The sequence below is a fragment of the Callospermophilus lateralis genome, chromosome 3, assembly GCF_048772815.1.
Source record: "Callospermophilus lateralis isolate mCalLat2 chromosome 3, mCalLat2.hap1, whole genome shotgun sequence".
In the NCBI taxonomy this organism is placed as follows: domain Eukaryota; kingdom Metazoa; phylum Chordata; class Mammalia; order Rodentia; family Sciuridae; genus Callospermophilus; species Callospermophilus lateralis.
Genome location: NC_135307.1, coordinates 80,930,292 through 80,954,220, shown reverse-complemented (window position 1 = coordinate 80,954,220; position 23,929 = coordinate 80,930,292). Strand labels below are relative to the sequence as shown.

The 23,929-nt window shown below is 40.5% G+C and overlaps 1 protein-coding gene across 1 annotated transcript in view; it reads left to right on the top strand.

The window, feature by feature from the left end:
* Nucleotides 1–23,929, top strand: part of Ryr3 (ryanodine receptor 3) — a 359,038-nt gene that overhangs the window by 204,949 nt on the left and 130,160 nt on the right. Inside the window, exons 39-43 of the mRNA XM_076849384.2 lie at nucleotides 11,272–11,545; nucleotides 13,146–13,260; nucleotides 14,770–14,899; nucleotides 16,027–16,130; nucleotides 22,910–23,045. Coding sequence (XP_076705499.2) covers nucleotides 11,272–11,545; nucleotides 13,146–13,260; nucleotides 14,770–14,899; nucleotides 16,027–16,130; nucleotides 22,910–23,045 — 759 coding nt within the window. The remainder of the gene's footprint in view (nucleotides 1–11,271; nucleotides 11,546–13,145; nucleotides 13,261–14,769; nucleotides 14,900–16,026; nucleotides 16,131–22,909; nucleotides 23,046–23,929) is intronic.

Here is a 23,929-nt window from a genome sequence, read left to right as displayed (position 1 = left end):
TGAGAAACTCATATAGAAGTGACACACCTGGAGGTAATTGAGCTATTCAGGTGAGGACAGGCAGAAAACTTGAAGATGAAGTATGTTCTGAGTCCTAGATACACATTGACTCCAGGGCAAAGCCTCTGTGGTTGACAGCCCTAGTTTCCAGTGTTAATGAGCATAGAGTCATTGACGAAATGTAGCTGATGTTGGGGACAAATAATTAAGGTGTCCATCTCCTTCTGCAACCTACTTTTTCTCCATGTGTCCCACACTAGCTGCAGAGCAGAGGAGAAAGCCCCGAAGCCTCAGCATCACACAGGCCTGATTCCCTCCTGTCTCTGAAGATGGTGATCTTAAGCCCAAATTAAGGAAGAGGAAAGCATTTGGAGCCCTTCAGGCTAGCAGGGAGCACTTTGGTGCCGAATGAATAATAGCCAGAGCCCTTGACTGCAAGGATTCAATTTTCAAAAATAATGATTCTTTAATCCCCACTTTATTTCTCAGTGTGAAGGGTCTTACTCTTCTGCACTCACCTTTAATCCTCCGCCTATCCAGAAACAAACATGGGAAGAAAGCCGCCTGAGCTGCCACTTTCCAAGTTCAGGTCTCAGCTACTTGATGAGAATCGTGCAGCCTAAAGGAATAGGGCAGCTTTGCCTTCCCGTTGTGGCCTCATCTCAGCACAGACCCTGTGCATCCATCAGTGGTTCTCAAATTTATTAGTCTTGGGAGCTCTTGACACTAAAATTGTGAGGATCCTGAAAAGATTTGGTTTATGTGAATTATACCTATCAATGTTTACTGAATTAGAAATCAAACTTGGGAAAATTGTCTAATATTTGTTCACTAAAGATAATTTTTAAAACTTCTTTATGTGTCATATAACATTTATGACAAATATTTCAAAAGCAAAAAAATAAAAGTGACATGGTTTTAATGTCTTTTAAAAGTCTGAGTTAATAGAAGGCAGGTGGATTTTATAGTTAGTCAAAGAATAAGAAAATTGACCTCAAATAATTGGAAAAAGAGTATTTTCATAACCTTGTCATGCAGTTGTGGATATTTTTTTCTGGCAATATATCAAAATTAAGTAGTGGATTCTCAAAAGTTAGTTGGCATGTGAAATCTGAAGCTGTGTTAATTTTTGAACAATGGATAAAAATCCCTTGGCTTTTCTTGCACATTGACTGGCTCTTCTTACCAATGAATATTTTTGCAACATCACACATTGGCCATGGATGATGGAAATTATTAGTTCACGGCATAATGTAGAGCTTCCAGATGTTTTTTTTTTTAATTTTATTTTTTTATTGGTTATTCAAAACATTACAAAGATTTCAGAATCACATCGGTTACACATCCACATTTTTACATAATACCATAATAGTAACTGTTGTATTCTGCTACCTTTCCTATCCTCTACTATCCCCCCTCCCCTCCCCTCCCATCTTCTCTCTCTACCCCATCTACTGTAATTCATTTCTCTCCTTATTTTTTTCCCATTCCCCTCACAAACTCTTATATGTAATTTTGTATAACAATGAGGGTCTCCTTCCATTTCCAAGCAATTTCCCTTTTCTCTCCCTTTCCCTCCCACTTCATGACTCTGCTTAATGTTAATCTTTTCCTGCTCTTCCTCCCTGCTCTGTTCTTGGTTGCTCTCATTATATCAAAGAAGACATTTGGCATTTGTTTTTTAGGGATTGGCTAGCTTCACTTAGCATAATCTGCTCTAGTGCCATCCATTTCCCTGCAAATTCCATGATTTTGTCATTTCTTAGTGCTGCGTAGTACTCCATGGTGTATAAATGTCACATTTTTTTTATCCATTCATCTATTGAGGGGCATCGGGGTTGGTTCCACAGTCTAGCTATTGTGAATTGTGCTGCTATGAACATCGATGTGGCAGTATCCCTGTAGTACGCTCTTTTGAGGTCTTCAGGGAATAGTCCGAGAAGGGCAATAGCTGGGTCAAATGGTGGTTCCATTCCCAGCTTTCCCAGGAATCTCCATACTGCTTTCCATATTGTCCTCACCATTTTGCAGTCCCACCAGCAATGTATAAGAGTACCCTTTTCCCCACATCCTCGCCAGCACTTGTTATTGTTCGACTTCATAATGGCTGCCAATCTTACTGGAGTGAGATGGTATCTTAGGGTGGTTTTGATTTGCATTTCTCTGACTGCTAGAGATGGTGAGCATTTTTTCATGTACTTGTTGATTGATTGTATGTCCTCCTCTGAGAAATGTCTGTTCAGGTCTTTGGCCCATTTGTTGATTGGGTTATTTGTTTTCTTATTGTTTAATTTTTTGAGTTCTTTGTATACTCTGGATATTAGGGCTCTATCTGAAGTGTGAGGGGTAAAAATTTGTTCCCATGATGTAGGCTCCCTATTTACCTCTCTTATTGTTTCTCTTGCTGAGAAAAAACTTTTTAGTTTAAGTAAGTCCCATTTGTTGATTCTTGTTTTCAACTCTTGTGCTATAGGTGTCCTATTAAGGAATTTGAAGCCCGACCCCACAATATGTAGATCGGAGCCAACCTTTTCATCTATCAGACGCATAGTCTCTGATTTGATATCAAGGTCCTTGATCCATTTTGAGTTAACTTTTGTGCATGGCGAGAGGAGGGGATTCAGTTTCATTTTATTGCATATGGATTTCCAGTTTTCCCAGCACCATTTGTTGAAGATGCTATCCTTCCTCCATTGCATGCTTTTAGCCCCTTTATCGAATATAAGATAGTTGTAATTTTGTGGATTGGTTTCTGTGTCCTCTATTCTATACCATTGGTCCACCCGCCTGTTTTGGTACCAGTACCATGCTGTTTTTGTTACTATTGCTTTGTAGTACAGTTTGAAATCTGGTATCGCTACACCTCCTGATTCACACTTCCTGCTTAGAATTGCTTTTGCTATTCTGGGTCTTTTATTTTTCCATATGAATTTCATGATTGCTTTATCTATTTCTACAAGAAATGCCGTTGGGATTTTGATTGGCATTGCATTGAACCTATAGAGAACTTTTGGTAATATTGCCATTTTGATGATGTTAGTTCTGCCTATCCATGAACAGGGTATATTTTTCCATCTTCTGAGATCTTCTTCTATTTCTCTCTTTAGGGTTCTGTAGTTTTCATTGTATAAATCTTTCACCTCTTTTGTTAGGTTGATTCCCAAGTATTTTATTTTTTTTGAGGATATTGTGAATGGGGTAGATGTCCTCATTTCCAGTTCAGAAGATTTGTCGCTGATATACAGGAATGCCTTTGATTTATGCGTGTTGATTTTATATCCAGCCACTTTGCTGAATTCATTTATTAGCTCTAGTAGTTTCTTTGTAGACCCTTTTGTGTCTTCTAGGTATAGGATCATATCATCCGCAAATAGTGATAATTTAAGTTCTTCTTTTCCTATTTTTATGCCTTTAATTTCTTTCGTCTGTCTAATTGCTCTGGCCAGTGTTTCGAGAACTATATTGAATAGAAGTGGTGAGAGAGGGCATCCCTGTCTTGTTCCAGATTTTAGAGGGAATGCCTTCAGTTTTTTTTCCATTTAGAATGATGCTAGCCTGAGGCTTAGCATATATAGCATTTATAATTTTGAGGTAAGTTCCTGTTATCCCTAGTTTTTCTAATGTTTTGAACATAAAGGGATGCTGTACTTTGTCAAATGCTTTTTCTGCGTCCACCGAGATGATCATATGGTTCTTATCTTTAAGTCTATTGATGTGGTGAATAACGTTTATTGATTTCCGTATATTGAACCAGCCTTGCATCCCAGGGATGAATCCTACTTGATCATGGTGCACAATCTTTTTGATATGTTTTTGAATATGATTTGCCAGAATTTTATTGAGGATTTTTGCATCTAAATTCATTAGGGATATTGGTCTGTAGTTTTCTTTCTTTGAGGTGTCCTTCTCTGGTTTGGGAATCAGGGTGATATTGGCCTCATAGAATGAATTTGGGAGTTCTCCCTCTTTTTCTATCTCCTGAAATAGATTATGGAGTATTGGTATTAGTTCCTCTTTAAATGTTTTGTAAAACTCTGCTGTATATCCATCCGGTCCTGGGCTTTTCTTGGTTGGTAGTCTTTTGATGGCTTCTTCTATTTCCTCCCTTGATATTGATCTGTTTAGGTTGTTTATATCTTCCTGATTCAATCTGGGTAGTTCATATGTCTCAAGGAATTTATCTATGCCTTCACTATCTTCTATTTTATTAGAGTATAGGGTTTCAAAATAATTTCTAATTATCGTCTGTATTTCTGAATTGTCTGTTGTGATGTTGCCTTTTTCATCCCGTAAGCTAGTAATTTGGGTTCTCTCTCTTCTTCTCTTTGTTAGTGTGGCTAGTGGTCTATCAATCTTATTTATTTTTTCAAAGAACCAACTTTTAGTTTTGTCAATTTTTTTGATTGTTTCTTTTGTTTCGATTTCATTGATTTCTGCTCTAATTTTAATTATTTCTTGCCTTCTACTGTATTTGCTGCTGATTTGTTCTTCTTTTTCTAAGGCTTTGAGGTGTAGTATGAGGTCATTTATTTGTTGGCTTTTCCTTCTTTTAAGGAATGAACTCCATGAAATGAATTTTCCTCTTAGTACTGCTTTCATAGTGTCCCAAAGATTTCGATATGTTGTTTCTGAGTTTTCGTTTACCTCTAAGAATTTTTAAATTTCCTCTTTGATGTCTTCTGTAACCCTTTGTTCATTCAGTAGCATATTGTTTAATCTCCATGTGATGTAGGGTTTTTCCTTTCTCATTTTATTATTGATTTCCAATTTCATTCCATTATGATCAGATAAAATGCATGGTAGTATCTCAACTCCTTTGTAATTGCTAAGCTTTGCCCTGTGACATAATATATGGTCTATTTTTGAGAAGGATCCATGTGCTGCTGAGAAGAAAGTGTATCCGCTTGATGTTGGGTGGTATATTCTGTATATATCAATTAAGTCTAAGTTATTTATTGTATTATTGAGCTCTATGGTTTCTTTATTCAATTTTTGTTTGGAAGATCTGTCCATTGGTGAGAGAGGTGTATTAAAATCTCCCATGATTATTGTGTTGTGGTCTATTAGACTCTTGAACTTGAGAAGAGTTTGTTTGATGAACGTAGCTGCACCATTGTTTGGGGCATATGTATTAATGATCGTCAAGTCTTGTTGGTGTATGGTTCCCTTGAGCAGTATGTATTGTCCTTGTTTATCTCTTTTGATTAACTTTGGCTTGAAGTCTATTTTATTTGATACAAGTATGGACACCCCTGCTTGCTTCCGGGGTCCGTATGAGTGATATGATTTTTCCTAACCTTTCACCTTCAGTCTGTGTATGTCTTTTCCTATCAGATGAGTCTCCTGTAGGCAGCATATTGTTGGATCTTTTTTTTTAATCCATTCTACTAGCCTATGTCTTTTGATTGGTGCATTTAAGCCATTAACATTTAGGGTTACTATTGAGATATGGTTTGTATTTCCAGCCATATTTGGTTATGTATGATGCTTAACATGATTAGTTTTTCCTCTATGCTTAGTTTTTCCTTTATTGTACTACCTCCCGTTGTTGGTTTTCATTGTTATTTTTCATTTCCTCTTCCTGTAATGTTTTGCCAAGGATGTTTTGAAGAGCTGGTTTTCTAGCTGCAAATTCTTTTAACTTTTGCTTATCGTGGAAGATTTTTATTTCATCTTCAATCCTGAAGCTTAATTTCGCTGGATACATGATTCTTGGTTGGAACCCTTTTTCTTTCAGCGTTTGAAATATGTTGTTCCAGGATCTTCTAGCTTTCAGAGTCTGTGTTGAAAGATCAGCAGTTATCCTGATTGGTTTACCCTTAAATGTAATCTGCTTCCTCTCTCTTGTGGCTTTTAAGATTCTCTCCTTATTCTGTATGTTGGGCATCTTCATTATTATATGTCTTGGTGTGGATCTCTTATGATTTTGTATATTCGGTGTCCTGTAGGCTTCTAGTATTTGGATTTCTTTTTCATTCTTTAAGTCTGGGAAGTTTTCTAGTATTATTTCATTGAATAGATTACTCATTCCCTTGGTTTGGACCTCTGTACCCTCTTGTATCCCAATAACTCTTAGGTTTGGTTTCTTGATGTTATCCCATAATTCTTGGATGTTCTGCTCATGATTTCTTAACTTTCTCGCTGAGCTGTCTATGTTCTTTTCAAGTTGAAAAACTTTGTCTTCGTTGTCTGAAGTTCTATCTTCCAAGTGTTCTACTCTGCTGGTAATACTCTCATTTGAGTTTTTAATTTGGTTTATTGTTTCCTGCATTTCCAGGATTTCTGTTTGTTTGTTTTTTATATCCTCTATCTCCCTATAGAGTTGATCTTTTGCTTCTTGGATTTGTTTATGTAATTCATTGTCAAAGTGACTTTTCATTGTCTGAATTTGATGAATAATGTCTTCCTTGAGACTCCAGATCATCTGAAGCATGTATATCCTGAGCTCTTTGTCTGACATTCCATCAGCTGCAGATATTACCTCATCTAATGTTGAATTGACCTGTATTGTTTGTGGTCCTTTCTTTCCTTGTCTTTTCATACTGCTCATGATTCTTTCTAGCTTTGTGAAACTGTTGAGCTAATGTTTTTCCCCTTATATATTTGTATTGTTCTTGAATAGCTCCAATATCCCTCTTTTTCAGAGAAAGACAATGTTAGTAGATCCCAATATCAACAGTACATTATCTAAGGACAAGTTTTCATTATTAATACATTTATAGTTAGATTCTAAGACTATAGATATTGGATTTAATTATTACTTAAGAATATATTCCTTAGTTTCATAAAAGGCGTACCATATCTGGTGGCATATAGAAAACTTAAATTCAGACGAAGGATGTTATACTTAAAGAGAAAGGAGTGAGGGAATGAGGTTAAACTAACTTAGCACCTTTGGAGAACTCTAACCACTCGACTGGTAATTTATGGAAGAATGTATAGACTCAACCTCCTATTTAGATAGTTACCCTATGTATAGATAGCAAAAGTTAGGAGATTGAAAGTGGTATAGAGAGAATATGAATTAAAAAAAAAAAGAAAAGAAATAACAAGGAAGAAAAGAGAAATAAGAGAAGGGAAAGGGAAGAAAGATAGAAATACAGAAAAAAAAATGGGGGGAAGGTGGGGTATATGCAATTCCTCTATATTATATTACTTTGGTAATTCAGTTGTTCATGCTCAGTTCTTGGTTTCACATATGCTGAAGTTGTGGAAGAGAGAGAAGAAAAGAGAAAGAGAGGAAAAAAAAAAAAGTCTCTCAGAACACTGTTTTCCTTGCTTCCAGTAGGTGGCGTTGTCTATTCCTAGTTTGAGCCTCTGTATTCAGGGTGGTGGGTATAGCCAGTGTGAAGGGAAATGAGCTTCCACCTGCATCTTCCCTACTCTAGTCTCTGAGGTAGAAACCAGGTGCCTCTACAGTTGTTGTTTTGTGTTGACAGCTACAATCCCCAAAAGCTTGTGGGAAATATTTTGAGTTATCGCAGCTAAGGGTGGGGGAGTTGGAAACCGGGTACCTGGATCAGCCGCAACTGTGCTGGTAGCCACACCCACTTTGATGGGTTTTAAGTGTTGATGGGCTTCCTGGAGACTAGCGCTCGGGGCGGGACCGGACTTCCTCCTCCGGTCTGGCTGAGCGGCTGGCACCTTCCTGCTCCGGTCTGGCTGGGCGGCTGTCGCGGCTTCGCTTCCAGATGTTGACATGTTTTATTATAATATATTGAAAAAGCACACTTATTAGCATCAACAATTTAATCAGGAAAGTCTACGTATTGAGAAGCTGTCAAAGCTCACAGTGGCAGAAAAACATTTTCCAAAATTTTAGTTTTGACTTGAAAGCTCAAATTTCATTATTGGTAACAAATATTGTCAGTAGCAAATACTGTCATTTAAACTTAAAAGCTTACTTTTTTCATTTTTAAGAAAACGTCAGTTATCCAAGTCTGATCAACCACTGTTTGTCATTACTTTAATTAAAAATGGCACTCTGTGAAACCTGGGGCTAGTTTAGCATAAGGCATGCAGGGGGAGCACTGCCTCACCAGTTGCTAATTTAGCAACTTAATCACGCAAGCACTTTTCTTCAAGAAATACCACTGAACGTTGGTATCCAGTATAAGTGGATACTTACCATTCTATTACACAGGATGGTAAAAAGATGCAAACTCAAAGTCCTATTAATAAAATTAATGTTTTTACTGCTTTATTCAGGACATCCTTGTGTGAAACAGGGCATCTTCCCAGGAATGTGGCAAAAAGAATATAGCTAATTCCTATAACTTGATTCACACACATTAAGGCCCCAACAGTGTTACCCACCATTACTTTTATACCATTACTGCAAATGTCAACACAATTAAAAAGGCAAATAGCAAACTTGAATTATTATGAAAATACATTTGACCTTGCAAACTGCCTAAAGGGTCCTGGATCCCCTGAGTCTGTAGATTATACTCTGTAACTACTCGTATTGATGGTAGTAATAGTTAACCTTTATTAAGCCCACCATACATGCCAAACATAGTTATGGGCATTAATTATTTTAATCCTCAGGTGTACAGATACATGGGGAGCTTAACACGTTCTAGAAAACATATTCTTTTTAACTTCTTAACTCTGGTACATGTTGGCAGCTGTGCGGGTACATGGGAGCTAATTAAAATCTCAGAAATATTGAACAGCATCGCTAATAGAGGTAAAAACTCCATTTGAGGCTGAAGGTGTAACTCAGTGGTCAAACACCTGCCTGGTCTATGTTAGGCTGTAGGTCCCATCCCCACTCCATTTCCTCAGTCCCCAAAGTGCTTAGACCTTTAGAATTCATTGACTCTCCCCAGGCTTGCTTGTGGGTGCCATGTCTCTAGCATGTGTCAGGCCACAAAATATCTGTGCTTTTCAGGACTCCTGAGGATGTCTCTCTCCCTCAGTTTTCTTATAGTTAATTGTTTCCCTCACTTACTGGACCTTGAAAACCTGTCCAGCGTAAGTGTCCTCAAATGTCATGCATTCCATTGAATACATCTACCTGTAAGTCGCACACAATGATGAATTTTGTTCTTTTCTGGTAGGACCTAGGGGCCCTATTTTTTAAACTGTGTGTTGGGAACTGTGTTAACTTGGTTGCACAGATGCATTGATATATCCCATTCACTTATACTTACCACCAAAGTGAGCCTGAACTAAGAGGCAGGAGATTAGATTCTGTTCTCTAGGCCATAAATGTTGATTTGGATTTGAGTTGGTGTGAGGCTAAGAGCTCACCCAAATCCTGAATTAATCTGAAAGCTGAGTCAAAGGAAAGCTAATATTTACTCAGTTCAATTATAACTCTGTAAAACTCCCTGTTGAAAAGAAGATGGCCCTCCAGCTGATTAACAGTTCTATCTGATCCCATCATTGCCTCTCCCACGTGGCAGACTGTGATGACACGCGCATTCTCTGCGGAGGATTTGGCCATTTGTGGTGAGAACCATGATTCTTTCATGCCAACGTATGGTCTTCCGAGGGCGTCGTACTTACGGCACTGGAGAAATTTACTTTGGGCACAAGAGTGTCTGTTTCTGTCTTGCTTTCATTCTTACTGTGAGTATTAACAAGGAGAAATAGGAACTTTTATATCTGTGGGAACAAGTTTCCTGAGAGGAGCCCAATCTAGCCCATAAATAACTTCCCCAGAGGGTACAGATATTATCTAAGCTGACAGATATTGTCAGCAGTCCTTGCCTAGCAAGATCTCTTAAGAACATCTGTTGGCTGTGCTTCACTCTGACTTGGGTGTCCTTTTTCAAGTTTTACAGCTTGTGTCTCCCGTCTAAACCTAAAACATCCACAGGGTTGATAGACTCAGCAGTGAGTTAAATTAATCCTTTACATCTAGATGTCTTTTAGAGCTCTGGTAACTGAGTTCTATTTTTATACCATTATGATGAGCCAAGACTGTATGTAGAGCAGACATCTGCCATATAGAGTGATCTGGAGTAGAAAGCTCGACTGTTAAGAGATGGCAAGGGCACGGTCCACATTTAGTCCTCATTCCTTCACTAATGGACTCAGTGGCCTTCATCATCTCTTCGGCTCTGGTTTTGTCACCTGGTTTTAAGTTCAGGACACGAGTGCCATCCATACCTTGGAGGAACATGACAGGCAGTGCTGGATTTGGTTGTGATTGTGATTTACAAGCAGTGCTTTTCGCCTCTGTCATGCCATGCCCTGGAAGCGCATATAGCATGGAAGGGTGAGCACTGCCTCATCAGGAGCTCCAACAGGAACCCCTTCCTGTGTCCTGTGCAGATCTACCTCTCCCCTCTGCTCGTCTTCCGGTGCGATGCCAGCCATTCTCGGGGGCCACTTAGTCCAACCTCCAAAGGCTCAGGGCTGGTTGTCATTCAGTGACCTTTCCTTTACTTTTGTACAGTTGGTAGCATTTCTACATAACCAGCATGAACTCTGATGAATTCTGAATTCAAAGTCATGGAGGTTTCTCTATCTCAGTGCTTATGTAAGTAGTTCATAATGGGACGGCAGCTGACTCCTGCCAGAGCTGGGGCAAGCAGATCTGTTCCGTGGACAGGTGGTCAGGAGTGCAGGGCCAAGCCTTCAGGCCTGACGGAGTTCCCAGTCCACTCCTCACTGTCTCCTTGTGTATCATTCATTATGTTTACATCATTTCAAATATCCCTTACGATTCTTGAATCAGTGGCTTTGCTTAATCCTCTCATGGTATATGGTTATCTCTGTGCTACTTGGAGATGGTACCCATGGGGAGAAATTCTGGTGCTCAGTTTGTTTTACTTTAAGGAAGTAAGAACTGGCCCATGTTTCTCTTTTACCCACCTGGAGTCAGTCACTCACTGTTGTGTCCTGTGGCACTTAGAAGTACCTCCATTGTAGTACTTACTGTTTTGTATTACAAAATAAAGATCTCATTGGATTATAGATCAAAATGTAAAGAACTGCTGTGTGAGCTCCTAGCAGGCAAGGACAGAGTCTTATTTACTATTCTGTTTTCAGCATCAATTCAAACATTGTTTCATTAAAATAGAATATTTAATACCCTCAGTTTATAATTGTAATATTCTTTTTTTGTAGTATGGGTGGCATATTTTATCCTTGGATGATACGCTCTACCTCTCTGCATGTTTTTCCCCACCCTCAAAACAAGAATATTTTTAACTTGAACCACCAGGCGATATGTCTGATTGTTGTGGTGGCTATGACACCCAGCTCTCTGAGCCATGACAGCCACAGCAGAGGGTCCTCCTCTTCTCCTTCCAGCAACACTGAAGGAGCTAGTCTCACAGACGATGATCCGCTGGGCCCAGGAGAACCAGATTCAGGATGCAGAGCTGGTGCGGATGATGTTCAACCTCCTCCGGAGGCAGTACGACAGCATTGGGGAGCTGCTACAGGCCCTGCGAAAGACTTACACCATCAGCCAGGCCTCCGTGAGCGACACCATCAACCTGCTGGCCGCCCTAGGCCAGATTCGGTCCCTCCTCAGTGTCAGGATGGGCAAAGAGGAGGAGCTGCTCATGATCAATGGGCTGGGGTAGGTCATGCACAGTCACATGCAGTTCTCTCAGGAGTGCTTCAAGTGGCAGGAGTGAGCCTCCAGTCTCTCCTCTGCTCATGGGATTGCGTCTTCCTAAATGATCAGTTTGTAACCTGAGAGACCAGACTACCTGCTACTCATGGCAAACGGGCGTTGATGAACACAATGTGGAGGAATCTTGGAGAAAAGCATTTCCATAGTTTGAATCTCGTGGAAATAGCACCAAGAAGGCTATAAAAAAAAAAAAAAAAAATCTGGGAGAAGGAACAGTGTATTCCCCTGAGACAGAAACAACGGGAGCATTTGAGCTTTTAACTAGATATCTTCTGAGGCTCACCTCTGAACAGTTGCCACTTGACCCCTCTATATTCTCTAACTTCTCACCCACAGAATCATTTTGGTTAGTTCTCTGAGACACCTTTTCTGCTAACAAGAGCTCATGGCTTCATCTTAGAAACCACATAGTTATTATCATAATTATGCAGTGTAGCACTTCCAGTTTGCAGATGAAAAAACAAGGCCCAAAAAGGATCACTGATAAGTCCACAATTTTATTTGTTTAAAATCAAAGGCAACATTACATCCCACCACAGGAGCATCACCAAGATCCAGGAAAGGGATTTTGAGCATCCTTGGTGGGGAGAGGTAGATAGATGCATGTGCACTTAAAAACAGGAATTTAAGAACAGAAATAAAGAGACTTTTATGGGAAAGAAAAAAGCTGCAGAATCAGTCTCTCCCCAGCCTTTGCAGCAGACACAGCAGCAGTAAAAACAGGTGGTTGTGGTTGGTGTCTCAGGCAACCCTCAGAGGAAAAGGAGTTGGCAAGATGGGCACAAAATAACCAACCAGCAAGAGGAACATGGCCAGTTAACAGGCCTTTGCTGCATTTCAAAAACTTTATTTTCCTGCAGCTTCATTATGTGAATTTATATTAAATGACTTAAAGACACAATTGTTCTTCTATGTTCATGTCATTCTTGTTTTTTTTTTAATTGCTGTTCACAAACTTCATGGTACCTCACATTAGATAGCTTTAAGAAAGTACAGCCCATTAGTTGGGGTTATAGCTCATTGCCTAGCACACGTGAGGCACTGGGTTCAAGCCTCAGCACCACATATAAATAAATAAAGGTATTGTGTACACCTACAACTAAAAAATAGGGAAAAAAAGTACAGCCCCATCATTAAGAAACTGAAGTATAGAGAGAGATACAGGGAAAAAAAAGAAGAAACCACAGAAAACCCTGAGTAAGTAGAGGAAGAGAGAGTCAGTGATTTGGACTGTCTCCAAAACTATTACAAGCAAAAAGACCAAGGGAAAACTGTTTAAATGCCATTAGAAAGAAGCATTTCCAAAAGAAAAAGCAAACACTTAGAAGTAAGGAACATAAAAATATTCCTATCCACTTAGAAAGATATTCCACATATATTCCAGCTGACCTGGTGCCTTCTTATTCTTTCAACCTGTCACTTTTACATTACTTCACCCTGATGTGTGGGAGTGCTCATCCCTAAATTTTCAGAACGTAGAAATAAGCAGTCTCTCTCTTATTGAGATTCTAATAAGCAGTCTCTCTCTCATTGTTATTCCTAGGGACATAATGAATAACAAGGTGTTTTACCAGCATCCCAACCTCATGAGAGTCCTGGGCATGCACGAGACGGTGATGGAGGTGATGGTGAATGTGCTGGGTACAGAGAAATCACAGGTAATGGTACACAGAGGGCTTAGCCAGAACTTAACTCTTGGGGCAGTGGCACAAGGCTGGAGTCCGCTGTCTCAGTCACTCTCCCTGGGGAGAAGAAGGGATGTGCACGCTTTTATGGGAAAGAATCAAGCAATGGGACAGCACTGCGGGAGTCCAGCTGTGGCAGAGCTCCAGCTCTGGAAGCTGGGTGCTCTTCTCACTCATCCCACTGGGCCTTACAGCTGCTAGATTGACGTTCTGTATTCTGTAGCCCTTCTGAGGTAGAATACCTCTGGGACCACTCAGGAACCCAGTGTGCTTTGCTCCGAGTCGGGAGTAGGCTGCTGTACAGGGGAACAGAACTCTATAATGACCCTGGCAGTGTTCCTTCAGGAGTGTTCACGTTTCCTCTGTCAGCCAGGCTTCTTGCCAGCTCCCCAGGAAGGCCAGGGGAGCTCCTGTTGGCAAGGGAAAGGGCATAACCGGGTACTTATTTCAGGATGCCGAGGTCCCCCTTAGAGTTAGAGGGCTTCCGAAGGCAGCAAATGGGATATGGTTTCAATGTTGAAGATTGTCAAGTGCCAAAGTCCTGGGACTAAATGCTTTCCAAGGCAGTTTTGTGAATATTGGCAGGGAGGATGTGAAGGAAGATCAGAACCAAGCTTGCATTTCTTCTCACTGGTTTCCTTCTGATCTCTAGGGAAAGTTAAATCTATCCAGGAGATCCCTGAGCACACGTCTGACTGCCTCAGGAGCAGGTAGCTGTAGGTTCTTGGAATATTCTCCATGATTCTAAAGGGGAAATCAAGGTCTTTCTAGGATCCTGAGCAAAGTTAACACTGCCATCATTTATTGAGCACTGTAGGATCAAAAATAAGATGTGGCCTGGCATAGAGATGCTAATTACTTTGTTAAGCAGGGAAGCCAAGCACAATCAACAGTAATATAAGATGGCATCTCCGTGCTAAATTGTATGAATCCGATTATAGGAGCCCACAGGAGAGCAATTATCAAGGACAAAAGTAATTGAGAGAAGGCTCACAGACAGAGCAATGTTCTTCGGGCTGTCAGAATTGTAGGACCAGGTTTGACCCGGGAGACACAGGTTTTAATATACTGGTGAGCTCTGTTTCTCTGATCATCCGTCTGCCTTTCTGATATTTTCCATCAGTCTATTCACTCCTTCCCTGACTGGAAACAACAGTCAGTAGTCTGGTGTAGGGTCATGCAATCTCATGTGACACCCAGGGAAACCAGAACTCTCATTTAAAGTCTGTATTCCTTGGGAGGAAATATATTTCAGGAACTATAGTTAGCTCTCAATATTTTTAGAAGCATCTTCTTTGGAGTCCTCCATACTCTGTCCCTTCTATGAATAAGTCTTGGGGAGAGGGGAGAGAAATAAGAAATTTCATTTTCCAAACTCTGCACAGCTTGCAAGGCTTCATCCCCAAACCCTTTGAGGTCAGACTTTTCAGAAAGGCCCCATAATAGACCCTTTTCTCTGACACTTCCTACTCCTCCCTACAGATTGCTTTCCCAAAGATGGTTGCTAGCTGCTGCCGCTTCCTTTGCTATTTCTGTCGAATTAGCCGGCAAAATCAGAAGGCCATGTTTGAGCATCTAAGTTACCTGCTAGAGAACAGCAGCGTGGGCCTAGGTATGTAAATCATGTTATAACTTCCCATTCGGACCTGGAGGTTTTGCTCCCCCTACTGACCACTTAGGAGATAAGGGAAAGAAGCCTCTCGCTTCTTTAAATGCAAAAGGAGACCCTGCCTGTTCTAAAGAGGAGTGCATAAAAAAATACCTGTGCTCTGCAACCTAAGCAGAGATGTCAGCATGGGTGACAGAGTTGTGTTTGCATAGTCACACTTCTCTCTTGGGACCAGTGGCCCATCAGTTTTGAAATCGTGCCTATAATTGAGGACATATTCTGGGTACACTCCTCCCAGCCCACACAGCTGACCAGGAAGCAGGGCAAGGTCATGGATCTAATCCCTTCTTGGCAAGTTGGCTGCAGGGTTCATGCCTATCCTATCAGCCAACCAGCAAGTGCACCCCTTAGCAGCAAGGCAGACTGGCCAAGAGCCACTGTGGATAAACAGTGTGAGTCCATCACCACCGCTAGAAAAGCAGCTCACTACCGATGCTTAGCTCACTGTTCTGGATGGAAATCAAATGGATCTGTAGAATACACAAATACATGCACTGGAAGTCTGAAATCTGTTTCCTCTATTTACCAAATGCAACCTCAGGCTACCAGCCTTTTTTTAAAATGCCACTTAATAGGAGTTTTTCTAAAGTTTAACCTAAGAGCCAAGCAAACTTAAGAAAACTTGAAGTCAGCATTGGTAACCTAGTGGAGCTAGATGAAATAATGCTGTTTGAGGTTATTTTTAAACTCTTAAGTGGCAGCTCCAAAATCATGTCCAAATCATTTGGGCTTAATTGGTCAAGTGCTAGCTGAGTCTTTTGAGTGATCACCAAACGGGCAACCCTACAAAATTTTGTATCAGAAAGGCTCTTGAAAACATGTTGCCCCCGCTGATCCTGTGGACTGATTTTCTAGTAATCTGTACTCATAATCTGTAATGAGACTGTGGGAAGAGAGGATAACAAACAGTACTCTTAAATTGGGCAGACTGCCCTGTGGAAACGGGGATGTGGACCAGGTTTCAGTGGATTTGCTGCCCTCTGCTGCCTGCTGGTGTGCACTGTAATCACAGCTCTGAGCTGGGTGGCCTTTTTTGCGTGTCCATTTCTGTTCCTTCTCTCCTTCCTCAGCCTCCCCATCGATGAGGGGGTCCACCCCACTGGATGTAGCAGCCTCCTCTGTGATGGACAACAACGAGTTAGCACTGGGCTTGGAGGAACCAGACCTCGAGAAGGTAACTGGCCCTTGGGGAAGCAGTGTGTCATTCTCGTTTATCTATAGGGACAGCCAAGTGGAGAAAAAGCAGGCCAAAATCAGAGTTTCCATCAGAGCCTCTTATCTTAGTGGACTTGCAGCAAACATGCAGCAGAATATGAGTATGGCAGGAGCACAGTAATTAGGACCAGAGGATCTCCTGTGGGCAGTGAGGCCAGCTTCAAAGACACGAATGTGAACATTTATGTTCTTTGCATGTGGCAGCCCAGCCTCATTGGTCTATGTGGAGCATCACCAGATCCCTATGCCTCCTGACAAAGTTCTTGGGCATCTAATTCGTAAGTTAACATATAAAAGAAAGAAGCGACCTGACAAAAAGTTGCATAATCAATGTTTTTTCCAAGTACAGAAGAGGAAAACTGAGCTGCCCTCTATTGAGATTGTGAATGGAGTTCCTCGTGGTGGTAACTGGGGACTGACCCCTACATCTCTACCCATCCCTCTCATGGAACTGTCCTTGACTAGATGGCTGGCACGAATGACACTGAACTTTGTTTCTTCACACTTTTTTTATTGGTGCAGTGTAGTTGTCCATAATGTGTTGTTATATATTTATACATGAACACAATTTAACAATACAACTTGGCCAATGTCACTCCCAGCACTTCCCCCGTCCCTCCCCTCATCACATCCCCTGGTCCCTTTCCTCTACTGAACTCCCTTTGATTTTCATGAGATCTCTGTCCTCCACCTTTCTTTTTCTTTTTCCTCTTTAATTTCCACATAGGAGAAAAAACATATGACTCTTGACATTCTGAGTTTGGCTTATTTCACTTAACATAATGGTCTCAAGTTCCATCCATATTCCTGCAAACAATATGATTTCACTTTTCTTTATGGCTGAATATATATTCTATTGTGTTTATATCCCACATTTTTTTATCCATTCATCCATTGATGGACACCTAGTTGGTTTCATAGTTTGGCAATTATGAATGGTGCTGCTATAAATATGGGTATGCATGTATCATTATAGTATGACTTAATTTTTTTGGATACATACTGAGGAGTTTTATAGCTGGGTCATATGGTACCTCCATACCTAGTCTTTTTTTTTTTTTTTGCTTTTTAAAAATATGTTTTTATTCTAATTAGTTATATATGACAATAGAAAACATTTAGACACATCATATGTAAATGGAGTATAACTTCTCATTCATTTGGTTGTACATGATGTAGAGTTATACAGGTCATATAATCATATATGTACATAGGGTAATAATGTCCAATTAATTCTATAATTCCTACCCCCTGCTCCCTTCCCTCCCTTCACTCCCCCTCTGTCTAGTCCAAAATACCTCTATTCTCCCCCTACATTTATTATTATTAGCACCCTCATATCAGCCATGCCTACTCATTTTCATAGTGGTTGTGCTAATTTACAATCCCACTAACAGTATAAAAGTGTCTCCTCTCCTCCACTTATTATTGTTTGACATTGTACTTTCTAAGTGTGAAGGAGAGCAACCTAGTGGGGGCAAGAAGGAGGATGGACAGTGAAAGGTCATCATCTACTGTATAGTGGGTCCGAGAGCCTGAGGGAGAAAAGCATCTCATCCTGACCAGGAGGTCAGGAAGGTTACTCAGAGAAAGTGATGACCAAGGGATAAGGACAGGCCTGTTAGCCACATCTTGGGGAAAGTGTCCAGGAGTATTGGGGCTCTGCAAGGAGATTACCGTACGCTGGAGAATCAGAGTATGACTGAAGCACAGAGTGCCTGAGAGCATGGCAAGAAATAGGCAGAGCATAAGGAATTGGGCTTTGTCAACAGTAGGATTCCCACCCAAGCAGAGCCACTCTGTGCTGGGCACACTCTCAGTCCTCCCCATAATTAACTCACGTGACCCTCAGAACAAACCTTTTTATTATCACCCCAGTTATGGGCAAGAATACGAAGGCAAAGAGATGAGATAATGTTCTGAGTGTCTTGGGGTTAGTGGTCCCTGTCATATTATAGGGCCTCACTAGAGAACCAAAGCAATGGAAATCGCTGGAGGGTTCCAGGCAGGGCAGCAAAGCAGCACAATCTGTGCTTTAGCATTCACATCCTGATTTGAGTAAGAACTGACTACAACAGAAACAAGATTTCAGGCAAGGAGAAAGGTTAAGAGAGACTGCGGTCATCTAAGCACAAGATGGTGCTGGCTTCAGCTAATCTTGACATGGTAGACATGAGAAGGGCTTGAGTCCATGGGACTTTTAAGAGGACAAACAGTGGCCATTGATCAGACAGAGCCGGCCAGTTGTTCCTCCTAAGGAAAATAGGAGGTGGAGCAGATTTGAAGAGGCAGGGATGAGTTGGTTTTTGGTTGTAACATGTGTGAAGTTCCCTGAGGCTCTCCCAGATGGCAGTGTCCAGTGGGAAGTGGACTACTTACTACTAAATCTCAGGAGTCCTCTCTAAGCTGCAGATAGAGTGCATGGGTGGCAACTGGGGCCCCATGAGTAGATGAGATCCCTTCAGCGGCCAGCCTGGAATAAGAAGAGAAACACAGGTGGGCCTGAGCTCTAAGGACCACTAGTTTGTAAGGAAGACACCTATGGGGAAAAAAAAAAAAAATGAGCAGGTGAAGAGGATGAGGAAAGCCCAGAAAATGTGTCTGAGAAGCTAAGCAGGAAATATATATATAAACATATATTTTTTTTCTTCTTCTTCTAAACAGTGAATGTGAAGAGGCTCAGACAAGACAGGTTGAGGAGTAAGAGGAAGTAGGTATCTCTTGATTAAATGATTACCACAGCAGGCGGCCTTTATCTGGCTGCGATAGCCACACAGGTGATATAGATAATGTCATTGACACTCATGAAGGTCCTGTTGGTTCAGCCTTGGCAGGGAATCCCCATCCGGGCTGCAGAACCATGTTCCATCTATTAGGAGAAGATGAAAATTACCCACCAGTAATTTCCTAAAGTGTTTGCCTTAGAAAATTCCGTTTCAAATGCAGTTAACTAATAATTACTGAGGGCCCACCCTAAACCAGGCAGATAAAATGCCTGTATTTCTGCATCTTACTTCTCCCAGGAGAAGCTTCTGTTGTGATATGAGGCTATACTAGTTTTCCAAGGCAGCCATAATAAAGTTCCACGGACTGGGTGGCTTCAACATTAGAAATTTAGTGTCTCAGATTTCTGAAGGCTAGAAATCCAAGAACAGGGTGTTAGCAAATTGTTTCTTCTGAGGCCTCTTTCCTTGGTTTGCAGATGGCCAGCTTCCCTACATCCTCATAAGCCTTTGCTTTGCATGTAAGCATTCCTGATGAGGTTTTGTATGCCCAAGTTTCTCCTTCATGTAAGGACACCACCCTGACATAATCACCTCTTCAAAGCCCTCATCTCCGAATGCAGTAACATTCTGAAGTACAGGAAATTAGGGCTTCAGCATATAAATTGGGGGATGGGGGCATAGGGGTTTGTCTTTGAATTTTGTTCTTTAGGGTCTTGGCAATATCAAAGAAAAATGTTGTTTAAATGTGTTTTAGGCAGCTTGTTCGCTGCTGTGACTAAAAAACCTGACCAGAACAATTTTAGGGGAGTTAAAGTTTATTTGAGGGCTCACAGTTATCAAGGTCTCAGTCCATAAACAGCCAATTCCATTCCTCGGGGCTCAAGGTGAGTCTGAATATCATGGCAGAATAGTGTGATGTAGGGAAGCAGCTCATATTATGACCAGAAAGCAGAGAGAGAGATTAAGCTCAGCTCATCAAATATATACCCCAAAGCACATCCCAATGACCCTCCAGCCACACCCTATCCACCTTCAGTCACCACTCAGTTACTCCCTTGAGGGGGGTTAATTCACTGATTGGATTAAGACTCTCATAACCCAATCATTTCTCCTCTGAACCTTCTTGAATTGTCTCATACATGAGCTTTTGGGGGATAGCTCATATCCAAACCATAATAAATGATAATAGTTTGGGGCACAAAAAAATGTAAGCAAAAGCATTTTTATTATTTTGTCAGATTCAGTAAACATTGCTGTTTGATCTAATTGAGTCCCTAATAAAAGTCAGAAAAAGAATAGGTTTACTGAGTTTGTCAAATACGATTTTTATCAATGTGCCAGCATTTCCTTCCATTTTGATGGCATAATGGTATCACCCTACTTTTGAAAATTCGGTTATGAACAGTTCCAGTCCTTATCATTTAGGGTTGATTTTAGTAAGCTCTCCTGGCTGCAAGAGGAATAAGTGAAAATGATCAGAGGAAATTTTTAGAAGTTACTCCTCTAGGTCCCACAGCTTGTGCCAAAGGACACTGCCTACCCCCATATATACACCCCAAGATGCAAACACTGTACCATTGGTTTTGTGCATAATAGTTGTTCCCTCAATGCTGTGTCTGCTCGTGGTCTCTATTTCTAGTGGAATAGACTTTAGTCAAATGCTAATATTCATACTTTTAAAGGGCAATTTAAAAAAAAAACTTAAAAGTGTTTTGTGAAAAGCAGCTAACCGATCTCCTATAACAGTGCCGTAACACAAGGATTTGAATTTCGTACCCACTTCAGTCTCTGTTCATCTTTTAAAACGATACTGTTCAACAGAGGTGCTGAGCCTCCCATGGAGGATGTAAGATGTGATGAGTAGAGGCGAGGAAGCCAGAAGAGGGCAGTGTAGGGATGATGGGCAGGTGGGACATCTGAAAAGAAGCATGAAGTCGGCTGCTCCCTGTGTAAGTGGTTAGGTTGGCTCAGCACAGCCCCACCGACTTGTATTTGTTCTAATGTTGGAAAATTATCCAGGTTGGTATGAAGGAAAGGACTGGCAAACCCTGGAGTTTCTCCTTCCATTGATCACAAGAAAAATTAGGTCTATTAGGATTGAACACCAACCCTACCCCAACGTATGAACAGACATACACACACTTTATTTTCCTGCCAGTAAAAGGTTCTGCACCTGTAGTCCTGAAAATTCAGGACTGGCTCCTATGGACATTTCTCTGGCATTTTTTAAGATAAAATAAAATCTGAGCTGGAAACAGAATAGTATCTTCACTGTTTTCAGAGGGGAAAATGTAATGAAAGATTCTTAGAGTTTTGTCTTTGAGTTATTATACTCAAAAAATAATGCAAATATAGCAAATATAACATCAGCAAACATAGTTAATTTAGCAAACACTTATTGAATACTTCCTGTGTACCAGGCGCTACATATTAAAAACTGAGAATGACTAGACTGGGGGTGCAGCTTAGTGGGAAAGCACTTGCCTAGTGTACATGAGGCCCTAGATTCCATCTCCACGACAAGAAGAGAGAGAAAGAAAAAGATACCATTTCTAATTTTGAGGATGAACTCTCCTTTTTTATCCATGTGTATAAAATATCAAAGATAAAATTAGAATAACAACTGCATTTTAAACAAAACTCATTTGCCAAGCTTCTTGCTTGACACCTGCTGAAAAGAAGACAGAATCTATAATCTCTATAAGAATTTAGGCTGAGATTTTGTGATACTTGTCAGGTAATCTGGAAGCAAAGAGAAAACTCAAATTCTGGTTTTTACTGGGCCTGTTTTCTCTTGGCATTTGACTCTGGATAGCTACTATTGATACAGAGCTTTGGTCAGGACCCCTGACTACATAGGGCCCACCCATTATTCAGTGGTCGAGCATGTTGGCCTTGCAAACCACAGCCAAATGAATGTGGCCAGACTAGGTTTTACAAAGGGCTCTTCTCTTATCTTTCAATATGCACATTATTTAGGCTTATTTTTAAATGGCAATTCCCCATTGCATGAACAACAACAAAAAAACCCTACGAACTGACATAATAATTATAATCAATCTTATTGATTATTTGGCAACAAGTGGATTAAAGGTTCTTCTCACAAACCTACTGAATTATTTACTTTAAAAGTCTTGGGTGTTCCCTAGCTTTAGGGAATGAAAGACCTTTTAGTTCCCAGAAGTACAGGCCTCATAGCTATCTCATAAAAACTTGTGCACTTTTTTTTTTTTGCCTTAAATACATATGCATGGAGTTTTTCCCAATTTTTTATTGTAGTGAAAATACATATAATACAAATTTTACTATCTTAACTATTTTTAAGTGACCAGTTCAGTGGCATTAAACTCTTTTATATGCAACCATAGCTACTATCCATCTCCGTAATTTTTTCTACATTATAAAATTGAAACTACCCATTTAGCACTAACTCCCTATTCCTTCTTCCCATAGCTCCTGGCAATGACCATTCTACTTTCTGTCTTTATGGTTCTGACTACTCTAACTACCTCATATAAGCAGACGCGTGTAGTATTTGTCTTTTTTATGACTGACTTATTTCACTTAGCATATGTCCTCAAGTTTAACCTCTGTTGTAGTGTGTGTCAGCATTTCCTTCCATCTTAAGGCTGAATAGTACTGCAATGCATGTATATATCACATTTTGCTTATCCATTCATCCCTCAATAATCACTCAGGTTGCTTCTACATTTTGGCTACAGCAAATATGCTGTTTTGAATACAGGGCTCTGAGACCCTACTTTTAATTCTTTGGGGTATATACCCTGAAGTGGAATTACTGGATCACAAGATAATTCTATTTTCAACTTTTTGAGTGATCAACATACTGTTTTCCATAGTAGCTCCACCACTTTACATTCCCACCAATGGTGCCCAAGGGCTCTCTATTTCCTCACCAACACTAAGTCTTTGCTATTACCTTTTTTTTTTTTTTTAATATAGTAGCATAACAGGTGTTCATGGACATTTACTTTTGTACTGTTCTTGGCAGGTTGTGACCTACCTGGCAGGCTGTGGCCTACAGAGCTGCCCCATGCTTGTGGCCAAAGGATACCCTGACGTTGGCTGGAACCCCATTGAAGGGGAGCGCTATCTGTCCTTCCTGAGGTTTGCCGTCTTCGTGAACAGTGAGTCCCATATTTTCTGTCCCACTTACACCCAGACTGGCAAAATCACACATACGTATAAGGAAAAAAGGGGTTGTTTTCATTGCTTCCTGTTGATAAATATGAGAGGTTGTACAGGGGCTTGGCAACATGGACAGAGATCGCTGTTTTTAAAAAGTGGAATAAGTCAGAACTGAAAAGCTTCAAGGGAGAAACTCATATCCTGTTGAAAAGATAAAGAGACATCTTTATGGAGGAGCTGATGGTGGAGATAATCTCTTTTTATACATGTATATTTTTATTTTGTTTGTTTTTATGTGATGCTGAGAATCAACCCCTCACATATGTGAGGCAAGCACTCTGTCACTGAGCCACAACCCCAACCCTAGAGATGATCTTTGAAGGGTCATGTTTCCAAGATTCTCTGGGAGAATCAAGCCAGACAAGGATCAAGAGTAAATCCAGAGACATAGTCCTGAGCTATAGTCCAGGTCCAGCAAGAAACGTGCCTGGGCTTGGACTTGTCACCTCTCTCTACTTCTTACACTATTAGCAAATGAGGGGCTTTTATTAATAAATCGTCTCAACTATTTCAGAGAGCTAAATACACATGATTCTCCAGATCCCCAGAATATTGGATGTGTGGACGGACAGATGGATGGAAGGGTGGGTGGACAGGCCGATGAAAAAAATTAAAAATAACTAAGTGTAAAAGGTAAAACAAAATTTTCACCACCCTAAATAGTAGTCTTCTCCGTAGAAATCACTTTCTCTTTGCAGTGAATTCCAGCACTACCAAAATTCTTTAGTTGAAGCAGAATAATGTGCTAAATATTATATAAAATGAGCAGACTAGTTTCTTGAAAAGGTACCTCATCTATCAGGATATTGTTATACTAATAATT